The sequence below is a fragment of the Raphanus sativus genome, chromosome 1, assembly GCF_000801105.2.
Source record: "Raphanus sativus cultivar WK10039 chromosome 1, ASM80110v3, whole genome shotgun sequence".
NCBI classification, from domain to species: Eukaryota; Viridiplantae; Streptophyta; class Magnoliopsida; order Brassicales; family Brassicaceae; genus Raphanus; species Raphanus sativus.
The window spans coordinates 15,995,388-16,015,955 of NC_079511.1; the positions used below are offsets into that span (position 1 = coordinate 15,995,388).

General features: G+C 32.1%; 2 protein-coding genes across 2 annotated transcripts; one reads left to right on the top strand and one right to left on the bottom strand.

The window, feature by feature from the left end:
- The first annotated feature begins 9,770 nt into the window (after positions 1 to 9,770).
- On the top strand, positions 9,771 to 12,538 carry LOC108811849 (probable serine/threonine-protein kinase At1g09600). Its single transcript, XM_018583956.2, has 6 exons — positions 9,771 to 10,682; positions 10,766 to 11,050; positions 11,130 to 11,447; positions 11,529 to 11,756; positions 11,837 to 12,244; positions 12,331 to 12,538. The coding sequence occupies exons 1-6, from the start codon at positions 10,245 to 10,247 to the stop codon at positions 12,523 to 12,525; spliced, it is 1,872 nt and encodes a 623-aa protein (XP_018439458.1). The 5' UTR covers positions 9,771 to 10,244; the 3' UTR covers positions 12,526 to 12,538.
- A 166-nt stretch (positions 12,539 to 12,704) lies between these two features.
- LOC108811863 (uncharacterized) lies at positions 12,705 to 14,404 on the bottom strand. The gene is made up of 3 exons (XM_018583973.2): positions 14,078 to 14,404; positions 13,604 to 13,734; positions 12,705 to 13,517 (listed from the first exon to the last, which is right to left on the bottom strand). The coding sequence occupies exons 1-3, from the start codon at positions 14,271 to 14,273 to the stop codon at positions 12,849 to 12,851; spliced, it is 996 nt and encodes a 331-aa protein (XP_018439475.1). The 5' UTR covers positions 14,274 to 14,404; the 3' UTR covers positions 12,705 to 12,848.
- Between the last annotated feature and the right edge of the window lie 6,164 nt (positions 14,405 to 20,568).

The window sequence follows — 20,568 nt, forward strand, 5'->3', positions numbered from 1 at the left end:
TCATAAGTTTATTTAGATTTTTCTAATTTCTAAGCAGAATTTAGTTCGGTTTTTCTGAATTTGGTTTTTATAAGAATATAATTAATATCTAACATCACCCAAAATATTTAAAATTAATAAAAATAAATCACAATTTCAGAATATATAATTAACTAAAATCAGATAAAAACTAGACAAATTATTTAGAAATATTTGAAATAATAAATAATTTATATAAATTTAGTAAAAATAATTACATCTTGTCTTTCATAATGTTACCAAGAATCGCTTTTGTTTTATACAAATGTGATAATGAAATAAAATATGACAACCATTTATTTTGTATCCACCATGCTTTCACAGTAAAACCTTCATTTTTCTTGTTCATACAACCTCGCAACAAAACCGAAACTAAATCCGATTTTTTCTTGAAAGAATATATTCAGATGTTTTTGGTCAATTTTTTAAATATCTTGTGATCTAGAAAAATCTTACTTACCTCTAATTATCTCTTTAGTTTGCAGATCATTGTCAAGTTGTATGGTGCGGGATTCTTTGTCGTTACTGAATTGGTTTTCGATTCAATCCAAATGTCTCTTGCTGTGCCACCGGTCTTGAACGATGATTTTAACAGAAGCTGAGCAAGGATGCTATATATCCATAAATTTACAAGACCATCACGCTTGGCATGTCGTTGTTTCCAGTGGGCTGAGAAGTTCCATCAACATATCCAAGAACGTTGAAAGTGAGGCAATGGGTGAGGAAGAGTTCCTTCCATGCATCATAATTGTCGACATCAAGATCAACACCAACTATATATGGGATTTGATATTCGTCACTTCAAAGGCTCTCCTAATGTTTGCCATTTACACATATTGAAGAAGAGATATTTGTAGATGAAGAAAAAATTGGTGACGAAGTTTACAAAAAAAAAAAAAAAAAAATTGGTGACGGAAAAATTGGAATATAAATTTGAAAAAAATTGTGCTATGATATTATGTTAAACTAGATGAGTTACCAACCAAAAAACAATTGGTGATAAATGGATTAGTTTATTTTATTTTATATATTGCTTAAAGTCGTTTTCAACTACCTATATAAAATATTTTGTGTCTAATACATCCATTTGAGACAATGGTCTTACGAGCGTCAATATCATAATATTTGAACAAAAATCTATAGGCCAACTTTAAATATATTCTTTAAAGCCTTTCCACAAATTATATTTGTTCTCTTCTCTTTCGATCACGTAACATTACTGATAATGAAAGAAAATATGACACCCATTTATTTTACATCCATCATGCTTACGATGATAAAACCTTCATTTTTCTTTCTCATATACCTCTCAACCATAACAAAATTTAATTCATTCTTTTCTTTTCCTTTCCACAAATTATATTTCTTATCTCCTCTTTCAGTCACATATTTCAGGTTGGAACTCTTCATGTGATGTCACATCTTTATAACAAAACTTAAACCAAACAAGAAAATATTTTGTAATTTATATTTATAAACTGGTTAAATTTATGAGCAATTGCATGCTATAGTCACGTTTAGAAGATTATTTGCATATTTAGTAACTTACGTTGAAGTTACTGTGTGAATTTCCTATATGACACTCTTAGCCCTATAATGAGACATTTGGTTTTCTTTTATTTAGTAACTTATGTTGTAACGTATCATTTTATTTTTTATCTTTTATGTATTAATAGTGAAGTTATTCGTATAAAGTATTATAATTACTCATATAAAAAATTAAGCTTTAGAGTTTAGAGATTTTATTTAGGTTTAAAGTTTAGAGTTTAAGAATTTCTATTTAGATTTAAGGTTTAGAGTTTATATTTGAGTTTAGAGTTTAGAATTTTTATTTGGGTTTAAGATTTAGAGTTTAAATTTTTATTTATGTTTAGAATTTATATTTGGGTTTAAAATTTATAGTTTCTATATAAATTTACGTTTTATGGTTTAGAATTTGGAGTTTTTATTTGGGTTTAGAGTTTAGAGTTTAGAGACTAGGGTTTAAAGATTTATTTGGGTTTAGAGTTTAGAGTTTCTATTTGGGTTTAAAGTTTTATTTAGATTTAGAGTTTAGAGCTTCTATTTGAATTTACTGTTTAAAATTTAGAATTTAGAATTTTTTGTTTAAGCTTACGGTATAGAGTTTATATTTGGGTTTATAATTTAGAGTTTATATTTGAGTTTTGAATTAAAATTTCTGTTTGGGTTTAGAGTTTCTATTTGGTTATAATAAATATTCATATAGTATATTATTATAGTTACTAAGGTAACCAAGACTAATCTAAAATATACAAGAACATTCGTTATGGTTTAGTCGAAAATAAATGGTTAATGACAATTTTGTTTTGGAAATTACAAACCATTAAAATTACAAACAAGGGGATAATAATGTAAATTGGATTTGCTTCATATAACCAACTACCTAAATAAAGAAAATTTTGCCTCCTTACCTAAATAACTTTAGTTTTATGTCCTTCTACCCAAATGACTCTAAATTTATTTGATATTAACAAGTGATGTCACATCTTTATAACAAAACTTTAACTCTATGATGTACTATTTACATGTTTAGTTAGTATAATGTTGTGTTTTATAATCACTTTAAATTAACTTTACTATTTCATTAAGAAAACATACCTTTTGATAGCATGAAACTTTTTTATCACAAAATATCACATAGAGAGGAAAATAAAAATAAGTTTCATTAAATAGAAAAAAATAAGAGAAATTTTCTAGGATAGCACTAAAATTTTTTTGTCACAAATATAATAATACACAACGAAAAAATGACTAAAATATTTCATTAAAGAGATTAATTTACACATGTACCCTTAGGGTTAACTAATCCAAACCTTAGGATTTAGAGTTTTTTTTTTTTTTTTAACACTGGGTTTGATTCAATCAAAATACAAGACATTGTTCCAATGATCCAAACTCCAACAGTTGGACGGATCTAAAGAAAGGAAATGCAAAAGAAACTGAAAGTAAAGAAATAAGACAACAAAGATGGCCAAAGAGGGGAAAATGACACTATCAGTAGATAGCATATGTTGATCCACAACCGTGCCATAGATTGCAACTTTAGAGCATATCAAAGATCCAAGCAAGAGGCAGCTAAACGTAGAAACACAACACTATCATATGTTATCCGAGACCGCCTCTTTTGTGTGCTCAAACACCAGCAAAACATCTTGAGAAGACTTAAGTTTACGTATGACCAAAGTTGAAATCCTCTCTATACCAAGAAACAAAGCTAAGAACCATTCGCTTTCGTTTCATAACTGTACGAAGCCATCAAGTTCACACTTCCCACAATTTAAGTAACCATGAGCCAAAGCTCCAAACACAATCAACACCATGACTGAACCGTTGCCATCAATACCAAGATGAAACAATCCTCAACACCATCAATCCAAATCAAACAAAGAACCAACACTGCTCCGTATAACCAACTCAGATGAAACAGAAACCACAGAGAAACTCATCGATAAAGCAGTCTCTCATGGACTGAACACTTGTCTACACCAGATGTGTTTCCACGGGAAGGGTGATGGAGGATGAGCTAGCAGCCCCCACCTAAAGACACCACACACGCCAGCAATAAGGAAAATAAAAATTTGAAAAATAGTTTCAAAAATTATTTTCGAATTATAAAAATAAAATTTCAAAAAAAAAAACATTTCGAAAAGAATATTCTGAAAAAAAAGTTATAACAAAATTTCGAATCTGAAAACATTTAATATGAAACTATAAAAAATATTTTTATTTTATTTTATATACTTAGGGTATAAAAGTCTTTTACCCTCATAAATGAAACATTTTGGTCATTTTTTTCTTGTTTGCTATTTTTGCGACAAAAATATAGAAAAGGTCTATCTAGGAGAATTGCCCAAAAAATAATTATATCATTTGGATTAATTAATCTAAATTTTGGGTTCAAATATGGAGAAGGGGGGATCTATATTATTCGTTGAAGTTTTTCCGCTATTGTATTTTTTGTTCTTGAAATATGCTGGAGTGAAAATTGAAGCGCCTTATATCGTTGAATTTCCTCCCAAACAGGCGCGAAAATAGGCTATTATGTTGGTGTTGACACCATTTTCATCAATAAAGAACAGTATGTTACAAACGTTGTGATACCCGATCCCGGCCTCCCCCCAGGCCGCAGTCGAATGCTCACGTCGCTCGGCCCACTTCCCTGGCCGAACCTCTTAAATTTTTCGCCGATCCTTAGGCGAGGACCATCTCAGATCTTAGCTTACAACTACCTTAGTCAGCTCCGAGCTTAGATCCTTTCAACTTATACGCAGCGGAATAATTCTCTAATCAACCATTGGTCTAAAAACAATCTAATACTTGTCTGACCGAATCACCTTAGCCTTGTTCAGTTCACTCAACTACCAAAAGCTCCAAGGTCGATCCTAAGCTCAAATCAAGTCATACACATCCGAAGTTCCATTCCCCTAAACCATTCAATCTAATCTATGCAAACATAGCTTGATCATACCTTTGTCATATCCACGGAGCTTGTTAGCTCATCGTCCCAGCTGACTTAGTTAGCTCATCCAGCTCATCGAGCTGACTCACTTCATCTAGCTAAAACCGAGCTATGGCCAGCTGCCCCAGCTTGTCTAGCTAGCTCATCCAGTTAGCTGACCTGAACCACTTCACTTGAACTTCCACCTACTCTCTTCCAGCTGATCGAGCTTTGAGCTAGCTTCGAACATCTCCCCGTCTACTCGTCCAGCTCTCGTATACCTGCATAAACTCACTCTCAGCAGCAAGCTGCTGTCCTTTTGCTCCCATGAAGAAATCTGCAAGCAGCTTGTGATTTGCACTTGATTTTTAATGAGCAAGCAGGTAAGAAAGTACACAGGTGCATATCATGTGACTTAATTACTGAGGAAGCAAGCAGGCTAGAAGTTACAAGGCATGTGACGATTCATAAATAATTTTTATGAATTTTTGTCGATATTTTTGGGACAGTTTTCTACTAAATGTTTCTCGGGCTTCGAATATTGTCCTGATCTGAATAAACTCGTTCAGCTTGAATAGAACTCGAAAATATTAATTAACACCTCTGCCATAACTATCAAGGGAAGGTGTTTAGACCACAAGACAATCCCGTCAAGATACTAAGTCACCCGGTCGATTTTATTTACTTCTGATCTACCAATGTTCCAACTGATCTTACGGAATTTTCTCGACCAAAGTCCTATCCAGTCTTGAGGGTTATTACACAAACCCTATACCTTAAACCAAAATCTTATACCCTAAACCCAAACTGTATACCCTAAACCCAATTCTAGTTTTTGCATATATCTGGATTAATCTATCTCCCTGAATCTCTCTTGGTGATAGATGCAAGAAGAAGAAAAAGAAGAAGGAGGAGACAACATTGCTTTTCATCGTCAGAAAGGAAACTGGAAAAAATCTTCCTCTGTGCAATTGCCTTCAAGCAAAGATGACTTCTCTCACAAAGCTGTAGACGGAAGCTCGGGTGGTGGAAGAAGAGCGAGCAGTTTGATTGTTCCTATAGATGATAGTCATGATGGTAAAACAGTCATTGTGGAGAGACCTTCGAGGTCTCATCGATGAAGAAGAGTATCAGACAATGGAAAAGGAGAAGGGTTAATCATTCCGAGAGAGAGACAAAGTGATATAGAATAATACGAGAAATAAACATTAGTACTAATTAAAGTTGGAACTGATGGACTAATCATAACTCCCAGACACTTCTGAGAAAACATGAGACAGAAGATAACCATAGGACTAAAGACTTAAGCAAACCCAACCCTGAAGGGTACACCACCAAGCCAAAACATGCACAACATCGGTAGAAACATGTGCGAGGATAAAATTACATCAATACCAGAGAATGTTGCAAAACGGACGTAATGCAGAAATAATTCGAAACCAAACACCAGCCTCAATGACCTACGAACTTGAATAGCTAAAGAGAAAAACACCGGCAAAGATTTACAGGTCTTACACGCATACACTCGTTATGCAGAATAGCGATCTACAGAGCTAAATCTGGTCACCTCCTCGCAAGAGAAGACCTGCAAATCAAACTCACTGCTTCGTCTTGAAACACTCACCCAATCCATGGTGGATAGAGGAGAGGGCTAGTAGATTCCTCCACAACAAATACACCTCACACCGACGAATCCAAAAAGTTAGAATCAGATGAAAAGAAATCAACCATGACTGCAAACGACCGAATAGAGAACATAAGTACCACAAATTAAATCTAAAGTAACCCTCGACTTGACAACAACCGATGAACCATCCACTCCAGTTTCAAAACCAACATGCAGCAATAGATCTCAAGAGATAATCCTTATAATATAATAGATGATTAAAAATAATCCTTATAATAATATAAAAAGCTACTAACGAGCAAAATAAAAAAGATGTAAAAAGCGTAGTCAAACCTGTAACATAAATTACCTTCACTTAGAATGTGAATGGTGATCAATGAATAAAGAAGAATAATGCATTCTTTAATTTTCTAAAAATATTTACCATTTATATAGAATATTTTTTTTACATTCATTCTTATTCCTTTTATTGTAGAAGAATATAAAATAATATTGTTTCCTACTAAATATGATAAAGAATAATCATTTCTAGTCATTCCCACGATTGTATTCTCATAAGTTTCTTTCATATTCATTCCTAATGTTTCTGTTATGATTATCAGTTATACACGTACACCTTTAGTATTTAACACTATTTTATATGGTCAGCGTTAAAAAAAACAATATACAGATACGTCTGATGGTTTGATACTTGGGAAAATTATCAAAACGGAACAAAAATTCAGTATGGTTGTCCCTATGGTATAAAACCATCATTTAGTTGTCTTTTTAGTATAATTTCTTTTATAATCCCAAAACTAACCCTTGATTAATCTAATTAAACACATTAAGCTAATATAATTTAAAACAAATAATAATTAAAAACGTTTAAAAAGGAAAAAAAAATAAAAACTTTTAATTTTTTTTAATAAAAATAAACTTTGTAAAACTTAATAAAAATAAAAATAAAATAATTTACAATTTTTTTAACAAAAAATGTTAAATCAACCTAATAAAAAACACTTTACAAAGTTTTATTTTTTATAAAAAGTTTAAAATATTTATAAACTTTTTAATTTTATCAAAAATTTTAATCAAAATAAAGAAATTTAAAATGTATTTTTATAAAGTTTGTTTAAACTTTTTATTAATAACTTTTTGTAAAGTTTTATTTTTATTTTTATAAAGTTTACAAATTTTATAAAGTTTGGTTAAAGTTTTTATTAAACACATTAAACTAAAATATTTTTTAGAAATTTAATTTAAAACGTTTTAAAAAGGGAAAATAAAATAAAAAAGTTTAATTTTTTTTTTAAAAAATAGACTTTGTAAAAATAAAAATAATTTACAAATGTTTTTAATAAAAACATTAAATAAACTTATTAAAAAACATTTTACAAATTTTTATTTTTATAAAAAATTTAAACGTTTTTAATAAAAGCTTTAATTAAATAAAAAATTTAAACTTTATAAAATAAAAATAAAACTTTACAAAAAAAATTCATAAAAACTTTAAACTAACTTTATAAAAAACATTTTAGAAAGTTTTATTTTTATAAAAAGTTTAAAACGGTTATAACCTTTTTAATTTTATCTAACTTTTTAATTAAAATAGAACTTTTAAAAATGTTTATAATAAAAATAAAATTTGCAAACTTTATAAAAATAAAAATAAAACTTTACAAGAAATTACAAATAATTTTAAAACACCACATGTTGTATAGATATGTATCATAGAGAACAAGAATTTGTGAAAAACAAATCAAAAGAAAAACTATGGAAAACCATAGATTAATGAAGAAGACAAGAAAGAATCATTTTTAAAAACTTTTGACAAGTAAAATCGAAAATAACACGTTTTAGGAAGTTAGAATATTTTTAGGAGATTTTTAGAATATTTCCTTAACTGAAATTTTCATTAATTTTCGCAAAAATCAGATAATCTTATCCGTAGAAGGCGCCTTCTAAAAGTTTAGAAGATTGACAAAAATCTAGAACATGCTTTCTACTTTTAGTAGACGGAAAAGTACATTTTAGAAAATACATTCTACGAAATTTAGAATACTTAATAAAAGTAGAAGATGCTTCCGGACGAAAAGTAGATAGCTTTAGAATTAGTAGAATGCGCATTCCACTTTTTTAGAAAATTAGTAAATAGTAGAATGTACATTCTAAAAATAGTAGATGAACGTGTTTATTTTAGAAATCGCTTTCTACTATACCATTTTCCGTAGAAGGCACATTCTACCTTTAGTAGAACGTATTTTCAAATTTTTATTTATTAACTTTTTGAAAAGAGAAAAAATACCAGCTTGTGTATATAGGTGTTTTATTAATTGTTTATATTTTTAATATTTTTTTGATTCACAAAAGTATTTTTTTCATTAGTTTTCAGAAATACAAATGATAGAAGAAAAATTGGACAAAAAGGAATTTATACCAAAGGGACAACACCCTTATTTTTTTGTTCTCTATTGGCAATTTTCCCTTGATACTTTGATGGTTTAGGTCTTTTTAGTTAAGATGTGAGGGATCTTCTAGATTAATATGTGCGATAAACAATTAACTTTGGATTTTAGGTAAAGTTTCTGTAAATCTTCCTGAATTCCTCTAACACATGCCTTGTGGATCGAATAGTTATTAAGGATAAATATCTCACGTTGAAAAAAGGAATAGATTCTAAGTAATATATAAAATATATGAGTTAATCTATTTATTACTAATTAGTTTTAGATAGGAAACTCATGTAATTCAACAATGTTATCAAATCCTGATCCGAACAACTCAACTTGATTCATTATCAATCCAGTCTAAAGTCAATCTATCATCCTTAGGAAACATTCTGAGATTTTCTCATCCAACTTTATCTATTACTTTTGCAAAAATTATTAAATTTAAGAAAAAGCTATTTGATATATCAAAAATAAATTGGTGGACCAAATCATGTGGAGTTAATGGTTGATGACCCCTCTCCCCCGGGCTATCATTCATTTCATTTTCAATACAACATTTCCATATGTGTTTTGCTTAAATATATAAAATATTTTCAGAATACAGTAAAACCTCTATAAATTAATAATGTTGGGACTTTGAAATTTTATTAATTTATAGAGATTTTAATTTACAAAAGTTTCCTTATTTAGATTTTTTTCTATTTTTTCTATTTTTATTTATATAAAAAAGAAAATATTTTATTTTACCGTATGTACATTATTTAAATTTTATAAATTTGACTTCAATATTGTTTTATTATCTTATTTTATGTATAATTTTATGTTTCATAGAATTGTTAAGTTATTTTCGGTATAATTTTACTAAATGTTATCAAAATATATTGAAATGTTAAGAAAAATAAAGAATTTTTATTGTGAATATAAAACCAACAATATAATATTAAACTTATATAAAAATTATATATAGATAAATTATTAATTTATGATTTTAAGGGGACTATATATTTACATAGAAATTTTAAAAATATTATTATCTTATTATTTTATCGATTTGTGTTATATTTAACACTGGCCCAACTTGGGATCGCTAAAATTTATTAATTTATAGAGATTATTAATTTATAGATTATTAATTTATAGATGTTCTATTGTATTATAAGTTGAATAAGATATTATGTACAGCAAAAATATTCTGCATGCTCAAGAACAACAGATATACGATGAGGTAAACTATCTCAACATTCATGCAAAACGGTTTCTGGACTATTTCTTAAGAAAGAGAAAGGGAAAGAACTATTCTAGTGATTTTGTTTTGTCCCAAGAATCAAGGGTTTCCCTGATTTTACTCATTCAAACCATATCTCGAATTAATTTGCTTTCCATTTCTCTCTATTCACAATATCTTTTTTTTCCTTATTTTCCCCTATTTTCCAGCGTTCAACAAGCTGCGGTTGCAAAAACGATTAATGTAAGAAGAGCACAAACCGGTTTCCTCTTGAATCTTAAAACCCTTGTGCGTTTGTTTCTTTTGTATTTGCAAAATTCTTCACAATCATTTTGGGGTTTAGAAGAAACCCTTTTGGTTTCTGGCTGCAAGAAAAAAAAAATAGATCTGCATAGATGCATTTCTTGGTGTAATTAAGGCCATGTGTTAAATCATTATAGATTAGGAGATTGTGTGAAACGAACCAAGGCAGGTTCAATTATTATGGGCTGTATTTGCTCAAAAGGAGCAGCAGCAGAAGAAGAAGAAGACAACGTTGCTTTACATCGTCAGAAAGGAAACTGGAACAAAACTTGCTCAGTGCAATTGAGTGCTCCTCTGCATTCGAGTAAAGATGACTTCTCTCATAGAGCCGTGGATGGAAGCTCCGGTGGTGGAAGAAGAGCGAGCGGTTTGATTGTTCCTGTAGATGATATTCATGATGGTAAAACAGTTATTGTGGAGAGACCTTCGAGGTCTCATCGAAGAAGAAGACTCTCAGACAATGGGAAAGGAGAAGGGTTGATTATTCCGAATGTTCCTCGTAGCGCGGAAGCAGAGCTTATTGCTGCTGGATGGCCTTATTGGCTAACCTCTGTAGCAGGTGAAGCCATCAAAGGTTGGATTCCTCGACGTGCAGATTCCTTTGAGAAGCTTGACAAAGTTAGTCTCTCTTTTCATTTTGTCTGAAATGGATTTGGTTTTATTGTATTGTAGTAATAATATGAAACATTGTATTTTTGCAGATTGGACAAGGGACTTACAGCATTGTGTATAAGGCTAGGGATCTTGAGACGGGCCAAATAGTGGCGATGAAGAAGGTGAGGTTTGCTAATATGGATCCGGAGAGTGTGAGGTTCATGGCTAGAGAAATCAATATTTTGAGGAAACTGGACCATCCAAATGTTATGAAGCTTCAGTGTATTGTCACTTCAAAACTATCAGGTAGCTTGCACCTTGTGTTTGAGTACATGGAGCATGATCTTTCAGGCCTCGCTCTCCGGCCTGATGTCAAATTCACTGAGCCACAGGTACTACTTTCATCAAACTTCTCTGTTTATGTTACTTCTCTAGCCAATGAAAATTCACTATACTTCTCTCTGTGTATAGATAAAGTGTTTTATGAAACAACTTCTTTGTGGACTAGAGCATTGTCATAGCCGTGGAATCCTTCACCGTGACATCAAGGGTTCGAATCTTTTGGTGAACAATGATGGAGTTCTCAAGATTGGTGATTTCGGTCTAGCGAGTTTTTACAATCCGGATAATGATCAACCGCTCACTAGCCGTGTAGTGACCTTGTGGTATAGAGCACCTGAGCTTCTATTTGGATCTACAGAGTATGGACCCGCCATTGATCTCTGGAGCGTTGGTTGCATTCTAGCTGAACTCTTTGTAGGAAAACCAATCATGCCTGGAAGAACAGAGGTACTCTTGAGAGTTTTTGATTAAGATTTGTTTGTATTTTATCCTCTAGTTCCATTGATTTTAAACTAAAATATCTTGAAGGTGGAGCAAATGCATAAGATCTTTAAGCTGTGTGGCTCAGCATCCGAAGATTTCTGGGAGACGACAAAGTTTCCACAGGCGACAAGTTACAGACCGCAACATCCTTACAAGCGTGTGCTTCAAGAGACTTTCAAGAACTTACCATCTTCTTCTTTAGCTCTCCTTGACAAGCTTTTATCTGTAGAACCAGAGACAAGATGCTCAGCCTCTTCTACTCTAATGAGCGAGGTAAATGAATGATCTCTCAACTTTTCTCCCACCACTGATATAAATAATTATCTCCTCATTCACTCACCACCCTCTAATAGTTTTTTACAACGGAGCCACTCCCTTGTCACATATCAAGTTTGCCTAAGTATCCTCCAAGCAAGGAACTGGATGCAAAGAATCGAAACGAAGCAGCAAGAAGGAAAAAAGCTGAAGCTGTGAGAAGAGGTTTAAGAGACTCCAAGATAACACCGGAGTTCCGTGCAGCTTCAGGGCATTCAAATGTCTTAATCAACACCCCTCTTGGGTTCAAGAAAGAGAGAGGGAAACGCTCTGCTGATGCCAATTCAATGGTCCATCCAAGGGCGACATGGAATAAGAATGGTAGCTCTAGGAGCAATGTAGGAGAGGTGAGAGCTAGCCGGTCTAACAATGTGCTTTTCACAATGGGAGATTATTTATCTAGCTCTTCACAAAAAGAAAATGCACCTTCAAGAGCCCCCTCAACGGTAATAACTGAGTTTTGATTCATCTTATTCTTGTGTCTTTTAAGATAATGGACTTCTGAGATTGTTTCTTGATATGTTTGTTTCAGATATATAACCGCAAGAAGAACATGATGCACTGTTCAGGTCCTTTGATGCCTCCTGGTGGTAACATTGAAGATATGATGAAAGATCACGAGAGAGGAATCCAAGAAGCTGTACGCAAGTCCCGCCTTGACAAATCTGCAGCAAAAAAAAACAAAGATGTCTCAGTGAAAGAAAGCATGTGCCTAGTCAAGCAATGAAACAAGAAAGAAAAATGGATACCTTCATATGTGGTCTTTTGCACATGGCAGGAACCATCTGTTCTCAGACATTTTCTTTTTGTTAGGGGAAGCAAAAACATATGTGTATATTCAGAACTACTGGTTTAGTAGTGCAACTCAATTCATAGATAGACGTTTTTTTAGTTATTACATAGGAGTTTTCAGAAAGCAAACCTTTTTAAATAGCATATAATATTAACTATAGAAGTTCTTTATTCTCAAATACAAGACAGTGAAGTAAAGCTATACATTTGGCTTTAAAAAAGCCTTAGAAACTAGGCAATCATCTTCAAAACATAGTACTACATATCCAGCTTGGGTTTCCGGCTAAGCTCTGAGTATTGACCGCCCATCAACTGCAATATCTCTTCCCACAAGTTTTCCGGTGAAGCTCCACATATTAACTCCGAGCTGCACGCAGCGACATGCCAGTAATCTGATTCGATCTCTTCTCTGAGCTGATCCAGTTGCCAACCTGCGTAACCAACAAAGAATCTAAAGTCCTGTGGCTCAAGCATTCCTTTCTTTACAAGTACCGCAGCTTCGTCCAAAGTGTTTCGAGCACCAAAGTTAAGCCCTGGCATGACTTCTTCAAGCCCAGGTATCTTGGTTTTATCCGCGGTTTTCAACAGGAACATGCTGGCTTCAAGAGGCCCACCAAAGTACAAGGAACACTCTGAGAAGGTGGTAGCGAGCTCGGTTTTAGTTGATTTCATGTGCTTGATGTTTTTGTGAAGCGGACGGTTGATGACAACTCCGAATGGCCCTTCTTGTGGGTGGTTGGTTCCTGCTCTAAGAAGAAGCAAAACGGTTCTCGCAAATGTTCTATAACCGTCAAGCTTCTCCGTGGCAACTAGAACACAGCCAGTCTCAGGGAAAGGAATCGGATGTGCCCATTTCAGTCCTCTTGGTTCAGCTTCAGGAGGAGATGTTGTGTCTGGTTTGTGACCCTCACCTGCTGCTTTTTCTTCCTGTGACATCGTTTAAAGCGTAAAACCCTTATATAACTTGACAAGAATGTGTTGATGATGCCAAACTTCAAGAATCAAGATATTACCTGCTCCTTCATAAACAAGTTTGCTCTGAACTCTCTCCAATCCGTATTAAGACCAAATGGCTTTGGAGTAGAAGAGGAGTCACCTGATTTGTTCCCATTAGAAGGCTTGTTTTCTTGAGAAGCATCTCCTCCTTCAGAGACAACAAAACAGCTCCACAATTGTAAGAATTAGAGAAACTTCAACAGTAGACAGAGTCACAATAAGCAAATCCAACATCATTACCAAAGGAAGATTATCACTCCTCACAAACATAATCACTTTTCTAATTTAGCTCTCAGATATTATAAAAGCAACACAAGTTTAGAGCTAAAACAGAGTTCACTTGTGTTTCAAGAACAAAGCTAACTCCTTTCTCTCCAAAAGATTCAATTTTTTATAGCTTAAATGATCCGATTTCAACCAAAACCAAACATGAAGGAGTAACATTACCGCATGCGATTCATCAAATAAAGATAAATGGGACAGCCCTTTACCAGAAGCAGAAGAATCGTCGTTACTCTTGTTCGAGGCAGCTCGAACAACCAAAGAACGATACCCAGAAGTAGAAAGTTTACGCTTTTGAAACCTAATCTCCAAGGCGCCGAGTTTCCTTGAGAGCGATGACTTGTCAGGGATCGATGAGGAGAAGATTGGGTTTCGGATCGCCGAGTCAAGGGTGCAGAGATCCATCGAGAAGTCCGATGATTAAGAGTGGAGTGGTAAGAGTCTGATTCGTTAGGAAACGATGATGAGAAATCTAAGAGAGGGTGTGTGGATTATCTGCGATTGATAGGAACAGATGCGAACAAAGACAACGAAATGGGAAAAAAAGGGAAAAAGAATATGCTTTTTTTATTTATAGTTAAATTCTTTGCTTTTTGATTGGTCAATTAATAACCACAAACGATTTTTATGGATTATTGATTTATTGTTTCGGTTTGTTATTATTAAAATCATACAACCCAATTCTTCGGTTTGCAGTAACTCACCAATTTTGTATTATGGGGAGGTTTTTTTCTAGCTAGTTGACAGAAAAAAAAAAAGGAAACTGAACTCAGAAAACAGAAAACATCTAAAGGCTGACATAAAAGAAGGATTATGCTTTTTAATTATTTTATAATCTTTACAAACAATTCGAATAGTACAAAATAATTAAAGGATAGTAATTAATGCCGACAATAAAATGGAATAAAATGATGGAGAACTAGGATATAATCCGTCCATTGTGCGGAGTAAAGGTAAAATTAAATATTTAGAAGTACAGTATATTTTAATTTTTATATTTTTTTGTCAACCATTCTATTTTATATACAACATAGGAGATAAAGATAATTTAATATACCATTATTAAAACTACATATTTATCTATATATATTATACAGATGTAAAACAATGTCATTAGAGTTGAATGATATATTCGACTCTTCCCACAATGCATTGCGTGGGATGAGAGTAAAATTAAATATTTAAAAGTACAGTATATTAATTTTTTAACCATTTTAATTTATATACAATATATTTTTTATCATAGAAACGGAGATAATTTAATATACCATTATTAAAATTACATATTTATCTATATATAGTATGCAGACGTAAAACAATGTCATTAGAGCTGAGTGATATATTCGGCTCCTCCCAAAGTGTATATATATTTATATAGTAAAGCAGTTATGAAACAATAAATTTGCTTATACAATTTAAGGGGGGTGTATTCAATTTAACATTTGATGTGATTTGATTTTTAATGGAGTTTTAGATGATTTTAATAAGTTGCAGAGATTTAGGTGATTTTTGTTAAACTACTCTAGAATATCACCTAAAATCACTTCAAAACACCCTAAAATCACTTCAAAACTTTAATTAAGGGATTTGAGTTTTAATTTTTTTTAACTAAGAAAATCCACCCAAACACCCTAAAATCACTTCAAAATTTTAAAACTCCACAACTTAAAATATTTTCAATAACAGTGGATTTCACAGTACTTAACGAAATGTCAAATTCAATAACAGTGGATTTTAAATGAGTTTTTAAAATTCATGATTGAATAACAGTGGATTTGTCATTTTAATACAAATCACCTTAAACTCTCGGTTGAATACACCCTCTAAGGGAATATGTATAATGTGATTGAACACTAAATCAGCTTATGCCATTTTTGCTATTTTTTATTTTCAAAATAAATGGCGTACATAAAATTATATCAATTAGAGTCAATTTTGCACTAATTACAATATTTTTTTAATATTAAACTTGTGCAAGAAGTTTTTCGTGATTTAGTATCTACCTCTGATTACAAAATATAATGTGGATTAGGAAACAAAAATATTGTCTTGAAGATATAAATTCATAACGCTACAATCGTTCATAATGGCAGCACCGAACATGGAAGAGAAATGTAGGAATCAGAAATATTGATTGATAGTCTTTAATGATTGGAACATTTTTTTAGAAAACAGTTTGACAATTACATTAACTCATATGAACCCCGCGAAATTTATTTGAATCAGTCATATAGTTTTTGATTTGTATATTATCAATAGTTGCATTCAAATATTTAAATCAATCTCATCAGCCAGATTTTACACGTTTATATCTTTAATATGGTACAAAAATCATTCACATGATGGTACAAAAATTAGACAGCTGAGTATCCGCAACACTATAGTTATCATACAACCAATTTTTTGTTATATTCATGTAAGTTATACAACCTCCCATTTGAGAGAGATACAGTATTATAGCTTTGTATAAATCTGATATGTAAATTATTGCATGAGTATGTTTCAGCCTATAGTTCACAGAGAAGAGGATTCCTAACACCTTATACAATGTTGATATATCGGAGCATGAATATAAAATGATATATAAATTCTTTTAATTATCCTATAGTTCTCATGATGAAATTTTACCTTTCCATTATCATACAGTTCTCGTGATGAAATTTTTGATACATACATGTACTTTTAATATGTTGTACCACACGTATGTGGGGTTGACATACATCATATTTAAATCACCGGATAAGATGATATAAAAAATAATGCACTAAACATTAGTAGTACCAATAGCACTCAATATAATAAATCTAGCCTTTTAGGTAGTTATATTGAAGGCTGAGGATGCATGTGAGCAGGACATGTAATCAAAATGGCAACATTGTAATAAGTTTACTCATTAAAGGTTTTTTTTTTCAAAATGCTTCTTGATTAATAATAAGTAGATAGACATCGAAGGTTTTAGTTTAAATTATTCGCGGTTTAATTTGTATATATAAGATCTCTTCTTTGGTCTCACCAATGTAGCTCAGTGGAAATTAATAGTTACATCTATGAACTTCAAATTCAGATGTCTGAAATCAAAGATAGACTCCATGGTAGCAAACATTGACGCTTTGTTGACATAAAATTTGAAAGAGAATAGATGAAGAATGATGTGACTACGATGAGATTTTAGTGTTTGAGTGAGTAAACAGAGAATGGGCAAGAGATTATATGAGATTAAGAGAATTAGTCATATGAACTAGTAAGAATAGTGAAAGTATATTTTTTTTTGAAGTAATCAGAAATTATGAAAAAGAATAATTAATTCAACTTGACGAATTAAGTTATAAAAGCTGTTTTTAAATAAAATATCGGCTATAATAAACTATAATAAAATATAAAATTTAAACAAGTAAAGAAAGAGAGAAATAAGAGTAGGGTTGAACGGATAAATGAGACAACCCGATAATTAAAGAGTAATGAAAGAGAAACTGGAGAAGACCTGGAAAATAGAGAGTATTTTTATCAATGTTTTGAAAACCGGACCGGAAACCGACTCGGTGTAGCTACTGGTTGACTGATTAGACCGGTTCAATCCGTCGAACCGGGTTTTCTATTCATGAAAAAATAAATATACATAATTATATATTTATGCTTTATAAACTTTATTTTTACATATAATACATTCTCTATTCTTTTTTGTTAACTAAAAATAAACAATAAACATAAATCTAACTATATATATATATATATATATATATATATATATATATATATATATATATATATATAGAGTAAAAAATGAATAGTGAATACTATGTGAATTGAAATTAAAAAAATGATTTACAGTTACAATTATCATATTTATTTATTTTTACAATTAACATCTCAAATTTTATGAATATGGCAAAATAAAGATAGTATATGAGAGTCGAAATTATATATTTTTTACTTTGTTTCTTAAGAAAATTAAAATAAATTAAATAGTGATAGTTGAACACTGATTATAAAATATTAAATTTTAGCTAGTAATAACAGAAAATATTTAATTATATGTTAATTTTTAAGAACCGGGTTTTAAGATTAACCCGGGTCACCGGTTTTACCGGTTTTCAACCGATTTTACCGGTTTTTTTTTTTCAAATCCGGGTCTTTAACCGAACCGGACTCGGCTTCTTCAACGAGTCACGGTCGGACCGGTTCGACCGGCCGGTCCGGTCTGGTTTTCAAAACACTGATTTTTATTGTCTCTAAGACCATTTTTATCTCTAGTGGTTTACTCTATTTTTTCCTCTAAAATAGAAATGTTGAAAGTAAACTGGTCAGCTTTCTCTGTAACATATTTCTTTGCTTGTGCAGACTAAGTGAAGGCTTCTAGAACGTTTATACTGATTCTTGGTTGAGTCATCTCTTCTATACAGACATAATTTATTAGATCAATCTGAATGCTTCTCTTCTGAAATCTTCTCAATTCTTTTTATTCTAACATTCTCCTTCAAACTTGAGAATATGAGATCTTTGAAAAAAGTTGAAACGAGAATATTTACCTCCTAAAACTCAAGTGTGAAAAAGATTGCAATTACCCTCAGCTTAATGATTGGCTAGTAGGTTTATGAATCGTATGATCATGTTTGGGGATTCATAAACATGAATCATGGTCTCCTTTGGGTGGCAAGTTAGACGTCACTTTCTTTGCTTCATCTTCTTCAAACCGATTTCAAGTATCTTACACTTCTTCTTATGGTTATCTTTTGTTTTCCCTTTTGTTATGGCTTCTTGCCTTTTTCAAAGCTTGCATTCAAGTCTGAATTTGTTTATAAAGTCAAGTTCTACCTGATTCAAGCAACACACAAACGCATGTATCAATTTTCAAGAGTTACATCTATCCTAAAGTATAGTTGAAGTGGATTAGATTCTTTCCTTGCATATCTTTAAAACCTTCGTCAGGAATGTCAGCCTTTTTGGCTTATGCACTTTAATTCCCTGCTTTATTCCTTTTCACAACTGCCTTACAAATTCACTTGTTGTTCCAACTTGGTAGGCATACATTGCAAACACTAGGCTGCCTCTTCATCACTTCTTCTTGAAGTTCATTAAATGAACAGCCTTTTGGTACTCAACCAAGTATATCCCTGGTCGAATCCTTCTTGTATCCTCTATTTCAATTTAAAATGGGGCATTAGCTTCTTATTTAACACTCTTATCAATTCTAAAGAGATACACCTATCCAAAAGTATAGTTGAAGTAGATTATATTCTTCCCTTGCATATCTTTACAATGTTAGTGCAGAGTGTCAACCTTCTTGGCTTATGCACTTTAATGTCCCTCTTCATTCCCTTTAACAACCGCCTTGAAAATGCACTTGTGGTTCTAACTTGATAGGCAGATATTGCAAACACTCGGCTGCCTCCTTATAAGTTCGTTTTGAAGTTCATTTGATGGACAGTCTTATCGGATCCTTCTTGTATACTCTCTTTCAACTTGAAGAATGGGTATTGGCTTCTGATTTAACACTCCTCTTTAAACTTGACCTTAGAATGAAAGTATTTGGTCAAGTTTGAAAGATGAGAGCCAATGTGTAACGACGTGACCTTTGGTCCATTTGTTTTTTTTTTTAATTAAAACCCAAAACCTTTTTTTTTCCGTCCCACATTGGAAGCTTTAGCATTCTACCTCTCTTCCCTTCTCATATATAAGAAACTTCTTCTCTTCTCATTTTCTCTTCAAGTCAAAGAATATTTCTTTGCGCATGACGAATTGTTGTTAAATTATTCGACGACCAGTCATTAGTAAATTTTCTGGTGGGATTTCCAAGTGAGCTTCCGGCGGTATTTCCGGGCAAGCTTCCGACGGGTTTTTCTGGTATATTTGTCGTCTTCTTATTTATAGTTATAGGAATATATTTAGAGAAGTTCTATTTTAGAAAATCCGCTATTTTAGAAAAGTTTCTATTTTAGGGAAGTTTATTTTATGAAATCCGCCATTTTAGGAAAGTTTCTATTTTAGAAAAAAATTATATTTAAGGAAATTTTCTAATTTAGGAAATTTTCTATTTAAGGAAATTTACTATTTTGGGGAAGTTTCCTTTTTAGGAAAGTGTCCATTTTTGGAAACTTCATTTCCTGAGATCTGAGTCTAAGCTTTTAATTCTCGTATTGCAGTTGACCTCAGTTGAGCATTTTTCTGTTGATCATTCCCGCTGGTTGCTAAGATGAGAGCTATTTCGTTTAAATTCTCAACTAGTTTAGTACTACTATTATGGAAAGTCTAGTTTTCGAAACATGATATGTCTCTGTGAATCGAGTCTGTATGAGAGTCTTGTTTATTTATTATTATTTTGATTGTTAAACTGGAAATATGATAATAGAGGATTCAACAGTTGTTTGAAATGATTGATGTTAAGGACTGTTATATATATATATATATATATGTAGTTATATAGTAGAGACTATGTAGTGAGTGCGGGGGCCCATAGAAATCTGAGTTAGCGACGCATATGAGTACGAGGGCCCAGAGGAATCTGAGCAAGCAACGTATAGAGTCAGGGGGCACAGATATATCTGAGCTAGCGACGCATAGTGGATGAGTACGGGGACCCAGAGACGTCTGAGCTAGCGACGTATATTGTGTGGTGAGGGGTGCAAAGATGTTTGCATATCGACACATATTGGTGGAGTGCGGGGGTCCAGATATGTTTGGACTATCGACGCATATTATGATA